This window comes from Sinocyclocheilus anshuiensis, unplaced genomic scaffold (genome assembly GCF_001515605.1).
Source record: "Sinocyclocheilus anshuiensis isolate Anshui unplaced genomic scaffold, SAMN03320099.WGS_v1.1 scaffold1854, whole genome shotgun sequence".
In the NCBI taxonomy this organism is placed as follows: domain Eukaryota; kingdom Metazoa; phylum Chordata; class Actinopteri; order Cypriniformes; family Cyprinidae; genus Sinocyclocheilus; species Sinocyclocheilus anshuiensis.
The window spans coordinates 339,584-347,249 of record NW_015546040.1 but is presented as its reverse complement, the minus strand read 5'-3'; the positions used below and the strand labels follow the sequence as shown (position 1 = coordinate 347,249).

Genomic DNA, 7,666 nt, shown 5'->3' with positions numbered 1-7,666 from the left:
GTGTGTGAGTGTGTGTGTGTGTGTGTGTGTGTGTGAGTGTCAGTGTGTGTGTCAGTAGTACAGTACCTCCATCTCTCTCAGCATATGTCAGTGTTGGCACAGAGCTGCTGCTTTCAGTCTGAGCCCAAACTGGTACACTACTGCTCGTGTGAGTATGAGAGAGAGACGCTGTGCTGCTCCACACCTCTGAAGACACAGCTGACAATATGAGCGAGAGAGAGCGAGAGAGAGAGAGAGAGAGAGAGCAAGAGAGAGAGAGAGAGAGAGAGCAAGGGAGAGAGAGAGAGAGAGAGGTTACATGACAACATTGACATCCAGGTCTCAAAAATAAAAAGACAAATTGTATTTATTATTTTCATGACAATTAAACACTTTTACCTCCAAATTATCGTTAACATAATGCAAAAAAAAAAAAGTGACCCTGAAGCACAAAACCAGTCATAAGTAACACTATATATTTGTAGCAATACACACAAATACATTGTATGGGTAAAAAGTATCCATTTTTCTTTTATGTCAAAAATCAGGATATTAAGTAAAGATCATGTTCCATGAATATATTTTGTAAATTTCCTACTGTAAATATATCAAAAAATCTAAAGTTTTTGATTAGTAATATGCATTGCTAAGAACTTAATTTGAACAACTTTAAAGATGATTTTCTCAATATTTAGATTTTTTTGCACCCTCAGATTCCAGATTTTCAAATAGTTGTATCTCAGCCAAATATTGTCCTATCCTAACAAACCATACATCAATGGAAAGCTTATTTATTCAGATTTCAGATGATGTATACATCTCTATTTAAAAAAAATTACCCTTATGGCTGGTTTTGTGCTCCAGGGTCACATATTTGAATTATGCAAAATTTATATATGAAATGTATTGTACTACCATAATGCTATTTCATGCTGAAATAATTATATATATATATATTGAATGGAATGGAATTAGAATTCAGAGGGAAACACACTTTTGTTTGTTTGTTTGTTTTAAGCGACCCATCTTATTCTACACAACAACTGGCTCGACCAATAGCGTGAGTTGGGGGCGTGGCTATCAATTTCGACCAATGGCTGACGAGCAGCGGAAAGCGTTTTGGCCAGTAGAAATTATGTATTTTATCTTTAAATATTTTTGCTGCAATAGCAAAGCCAACAGAAATGACATACTTCAGACATAAATATTTTTAATTTCAAGAGAATCATCAAAACAGATAAATAATAAATAATAATAATAAATAAAATAAATTGTTAGTAGTGCTGTCAAACGATTAATCGCGATTAATTCAAAATAAAAGTTTTTGTTTACATAATATATATGTGTGTACTTTGTATATTTATTATGTAGACCTATGTATAAATATACACACATACAGTAGGCTATATATTTTGAAAATATGTACATGTATTTACACATATGTATATATTTATTTTCATACAATTTATATTATATATAAATATAACTATTTAATATAAAACAACATTTTTCTGAAATATATACATGCATGTGTGTGTATTTATATATACATAATAAATATACACAGTACACACACACACACACATATATTATGTACACTAAAGCTTTTATTTTGGATGCGATTAATCACGATTAAGACTAAAGACGTTCCGTAACGTTACCCCGGACCGTGAGCGTGTGTGTCTCCGGGAATCCGCTCCGTGGCGCCTCGTAGTCGGTGCTCTTGTAACGGCACTGATAAACGCCCCGGTCGACAACACTGACTGACGGGATGCTCAGCGAGAAGAGACCGCGACTGATGTCGTGTTTGGCCGGTAACCTCAGGACACTGTAATCAATACTGACATCCATCTTTCCAGAGCTCAAGCGCAGGATTTCTCTCTCATCCTTCAGCCACTGGATGTAAATGTCTTCCCATGGTTTGTTTTTAGGGATATTTCCAAAGCACTCCAAAGTGATATCCTCGCCTTCAAACCCTTCAACATGATCGGTGAAAGCCGCTGGTGCTGCAGAAACACGAGAGAGAGTTTTATATTACACTTTTTTTTTTACCTGTTGAAGCTTATTTTATAGGAAGACTGATATTATGACGTTTCTTAAAAATAAAGGTTCCAAATCAGGTTCTGATTTCAAAAGAGAAACTTTGGTGAAATCTTTGTATTTCTTAACAAATGAGACACGTTTACTGTTTTTTTCCCAGAACGTTTTTTTTTTTTTTATATTAAATACATTTTTATACTAAACAGCAGTTCACAAACAATTACTGCACAATTTACTATTTATTATTTTTACATTTACTTAATTTTATTATTTTAGTTTAACCAAACAGTCAATTCAAAAACTCTGTACAATTAAAATGATTCATTACAAGTTCTTTACTGCAAATTTATTGAGGGACCTATATTTTTAAGAATTTCATTTTTTGGGGTCATTCTCAGGAAACTGTGCCATTTGTGCCCCCACAGATTTCTACTGATGTAACTAACAGGATCCTGAACTTAGACACATTTATTAATAAACTGAAGTCTACTGGTGTGTAACGAAAAAAGAAAACATGAGAATATTAAAAATATCTATAGTTTACAGAAAAAAAGTAAATTCTGAAATAATATAGTTATTTTAGTATCATTTAAATAATATTATAGTTTTTTTTATATTTTGAATTAGTTTTTATTTTTAGTTACATTTAAATAAAAATATATTTAGCTACATTTATAGTTAAAGTTATAGTAATTTTGTTGTGTTTTTGTCAATTTTGTTAGTTTTCTCCATATAGTTTTTATTTCAGGTTTAGTTTTAGTTATTTTAGTACATCAAGTTAAATGAGAAATGTAGTTTTGGCAACTAAATGATTTAAAAAAATATATTGTATTTATATTTTAAACATTTATTTTATTTCTAGTTCTTTTTTTTAGTCTATTTAAAAAATAACAATTTCTTTATAATTTTTTAGTTTGGTTAACTATAATAACCCTAGTGTAGGGTTAAACATGACTAGTAACGATAAATAATTTAAAGAACCACAGGTATTGTAATAGTAAGAATCGGCCAATGAAAACATATTTGTTAACCACTAATCTATAATAATGATGGTTCCTCAGTGTCTATGGCAGTTATACTTTAAGCCTGACAGTTCAGAAGTACCTTTTTACAAATTAAACAATGAAAAATAATTAAGGCACTGTTTCCTGAGATGTCTTTTTTTAATAGTGTATACATTTATAACTACTATTTGTCAGCTAGCATTACTGTACTTACTGGACACTTGTAGTAGCACAGAGCAAATGGGTTTTGTTCCCTCCCAGAGACATTCGTATATCTCTCCATCGTTCAGCATCACATCTGACAGAATGAGGGAAAAGTCCTCAGACTCTGCTGGATCGCTGAGGAAGTTCACCCGGTCTTCGAACCCTCTCCCGACCGTGACGACGTCTCCTCGCAGAGAGATCACGTCTTTGCCCATCGCCTCCCAGTGAACATGCAGCTCCTCCACAGGGAACCCTGAACCATCGCAGGGCAAGATCACGCTTTCTCCAACATACACCTGGACCTCCGACGTCTGAAGGTAGACACCTAGACAGACTGCAGGAGGAAATGCATCAAACTAGAGCTTTTACAAGGAACATTTGCTTTCCAAAATGTAGGTGAGTTTGTTTCTTCATCAGGTTTGGAGAAATGTAGCATTGCATCAGTGTCTCAGCAACGGATGCTCTGCAGTGAATGGGTGCCGTCAGAATGAGAGTCCAAACAGCTGATAAAAACATCACAATAATCCACAAGCAATCCACAGCACTCCAGTCCATCAGTTAACATCTGGAGAAGACAAAAGCTGAAACAAATCCAGCATCAAGACATTTTTTTATAACTAAAATACGAGTCCATAATCCATAATAAAGTGAAAAAGTGGTCTGGTGTGAATCAGGAGAGAAATCTGCACAGATCAAGCAGCGTTTAAACAGCTCTAAACAAATATGTGGCTGGATTTGTGAGACACTGATGCAATGCTACATTTCTCCAAACCTGATGAAGAAACAAACTCATCCTAATCTTGGAAGGCCTGACACAGTGAGTAAATTCGACACATTTTCATTTTTGCGTGAATTCCTTTAATATCAGCAAATACACTAAACAGAAGAAATTCATTACTTACCCTTGATGGCTATAAAAAAAAAGAAAGTAGTCCCAAGAATATGCATTTCCTCTCAGAAAACCTGTTAAATAATGAAAAAAAAACTATTATTTGAAACCTAATGCATGCTATACTTCTAAACAATATGAATGATCAGGTATATTGTTGAGGTGGAGCGCGTGGTGAGCGGTGTTTTGAGCAGCAGAAGGATCATCCGCCTCCGTGACTCCCACAAACGCTTCGAAAGCTTTATTTAATCGTGCTGACGTGTGTCACCCTGAGCCTGCAACCAGAGCCACACACAACACTCCAGACACCGCAGATGAATTATCTCATGCAGCGCGGCCTGCGGAATTAAATTAAAATTTTAGTTAACATTTACAACACTGGTTATGTACTTTAGTCATCAGAATTAGAGATTTAACCTGTATTTGAGCATTTATGTTGACTGATAGTGTATGCATCAGATATATTTTATATTAGTTAATCAAGTTTGATGGAAAGGCAAACAAAATTGAGGAAAGAAAAATTAAACCTGAAAAAAATGTATGCATTAATAGACTGTATTACATAAGACATATTTTATATAAGACAAGATATTCAATTCAATTAAAGTTTATATGTATAGCGCTTTTCTCAATACAAATCGTTGCAAAGCAGCTTTACAGAAAATGTGAAGTTTATACATTATATTTAAGAGTAGGTTATTAGTGGTGACTATGGCAGAAATATAATGCAGTTAGTTACAAATTACATGTAATCAAACAGACGGTGAACACTATTAACTGCAATGATTATATGTTACGATTAATCTTTGTGATTGCGAAGTTTAATCGCAATTGCATATATGAACATACATATCAAACAGACGGTGAACACTATTAACTGCAATGATTATATGTTACAATTAATCTTTGTGATTGCGAAGTTTAATCGCAATTGCATATATGAACATACATATTGACACCTTAATTTCACCTTTCTAATTTCACTGCTTCATGATAAATAAAATGAGTATTCAGCAGTGAAATGAGATGCTTCTCCAATATTGTTAATCAATATTACCAGCTGAAACTATCATTGCACCGTAGTAAAGCCACAGTACTGTTCGTAAGAGTTGAAGTGCATGATAAAATTAGAAAATTAAGCAGCGCTTACCAAGTCCTCAGTTATTCAGCTGGTGCTTTTGATTCATTCATTCAGTGTTTTTCAAGTCACTCTCACCTCGCCTCGTCTTGAGTTCACAATGAAGTTCAGTGCGCTTGAGGGACGAGTAACATGCTGAACAGAGAGAACATGAATCTGTCCGTAAATGTCATGCTGCACAGATGCTGCTTTATGTTTAGGGCTCGAGGTGACATGCGTGCTAAAATATGACCTGATGCAACATCACAATTAATTACATTACACTGCAGTAATGCCATTACAATACAATACTGCAGTGCATTGGTATGGATTTAATAGCTTAGGCTTGATTCGTCCTTCATGCATGTTTTGTCCAACACTCTGACTCTAAGTATTTTTAATGTATAAGTCGTGGCTGTGAAACGTTAGACGTGGAGGCACACGGGCTCCAGGATCATCTTCTGAATGATGGCATCTCTTGGCTTGACCTCAAGTATTTACACTCTTCAACACTTCTGGCTCTATTTTAAGACGAGCAAGACTGATCTGACTCACACGAGGACAATGACACAAAGACGAGCAGTTTGTAAAAGCCTAATTGCTTAAATAGATTTATCTAAAGCGACTTACAAAAGAACAAACACCTGCACCAATTAATGTTTTATTTTGCCCGGTAGACATGTATATTAAACTGCATGTTAAAAGGCTAAAAAAATGTCCATTTCACTACCACAATGTGCATACCATTAAACATTTTAAAATTTATTTTTTTTAATTTATATCTATCATCATCTTAAATGTTAAGTTTTTAAAAAAATAATTTCACAAAGAAAATGGTCTTTATGGCCCTAAAATGCAATAAATAAATATTATTTATTAGTAATCCAGATTTTTTGCTTTTTCCCCCCTCAATTTATATATTTTTATCTATCCATCCATCCATCCATCCATCCATCCATCTATATCCATCCATCTATATATATATATCCATAATCCCTCTATCCATCCATCCATCCATCCATCTATATATATATATCCATCTATCATCTATCCATCCATCCATCCATCTCTATCCATCCATCCATCCATCTATATATATTATCTATCTATCCATCTATATATATTATCTATCCATCCATCCATCCATCTATCTATCCATTTACCTACCTAACTATCCATCCATCCATCTATATATATTATCTATCTATCCATCCATCCATCCATCATCCATCTATCTATCTATCTATCTATCCATCTATCTATATATCCATCCATCCATCCATCCATCCATCTATCTATCTATCCATTTACCTACCTAACTATAACTAAGTTACACTATTTTAATATATAAACTGAAGGAACAAATTATATAAATATACACTCTTACATATAAATATTATGTACACTCAAATCAATATTTCATGTCATTTATTTATAAAAGTTTTTCAGCTTATTCATTTAATAAATTAATACAAGTGTGATAAATACACTGGCAAAAAGGATTTCAACAGTCAAAAATATAATCATGAGAGCTTTTAACAGTTTTACATGTTCCTTCCCAAGGAAGTCATGAGTTGTTTCTCATCAAGAGACACCGATTAAAAATTAAACTGTAAATCACACATGCAGTCTAAAACATTGCAGCCCATAAAAATATAACTGATTTAAAACAACAAGTTAGACCGTCCAAACTCCTAAAAGCTACACTATATTCAAGCCCAGTCTCTATAAAGAAGAAGCGAGTAAGTAAGCGTCACAGGAAGCCACAGATATTAATAGACAGGGCTTGTCAGCTCTCTATTAATGTTCTCCCAGAGCCGGATCTCAGGACTTCCAGCTGTACGAATAGTCTCTCATGTGCAGCTGTCTGAGCGCACTCTTTCCCAGCATGCTCGGCGTCGCCAGCTGCTGAATGGAGCTCTGCTGGAGGCCACATCGGCCCAGATCCTGTACCACAGACTCCTGGAAACCAAAGTCCAAACCAGAGCATGAGCGCTTCTGACTACACAGACATAAGAGAAATTAAAGGGATAGTTCACCCAAAAATGAAAATGTGATGTTTATCTGCTTACCCCCAGGGCATCCAAGATGTAGGTGACTTTGTTTCTTCAGTAGAACACAAACGAAGATTTTTAAGTCAAACCGTTGCAGTCTGTCAGTCTTATAATGGAAGTGAATGGGAATCACGGCTTTGAGAGTCATAAAACATACACAAACAAAACCAAATTAAACCCTGCAGCTCGTGACGATACATTGATGTGTAAAGACACGAAACGATCGGTCTGTGCAAGAAACTGAACAGTATTTATATCGGTTTTTACCTCTGATTCACTGCGATGTCTGAACTGTGCGCGTGTGTGACGCGTCTTCTTGCTTTACGGAGGATCGCAGACTTATAAGTGCATTACCACCACCTATCTCTCAAATGGACCA

General features: G+C 34.8%; 2 protein-coding genes across 2 annotated transcripts in view; both read right to left on the bottom strand.

Moving 5' to 3' along the window:
• LOC107698894 (uncharacterized) overlaps positions 1-4,175 on the bottom strand; it is a 6,724-nt gene extending 2,549 nt beyond the window's left edge. The window contains exons 1-3 of the mRNA XM_016500029.1: positions 4,130-4,175; positions 3,238-3,561; positions 1,641-1,985 (exon numbers count right to left, since the gene is read on the bottom strand). Of these exons, the coding sequence (XP_016355515.1) occupies positions 1,641-1,985; positions 3,238-3,561; positions 4,130-4,175 (715 nt within the window). The remainder of the gene's footprint in view (positions 1-1,640; positions 1,986-3,237; positions 3,562-4,129) is intronic.
• A 2,487-nt stretch (positions 4,176-6,662) lies between these two features.
• Positions 6,663-7,666, bottom strand: part of LOC107698893 (protein downstream neighbor of son homolog) — a 7,829-nt gene continuing 6,825 nt past the window's right edge. The window contains exon 7 of the mRNA XM_016500028.1: positions 6,663-7,195. Within this exon, the coding sequence (XP_016355514.1) occupies positions 7,058-7,195 (138 nt within the window). The 3' untranslated portion in view covers positions 6,663-7,057. The remainder of the gene's footprint in view (positions 7,196-7,666) is intronic.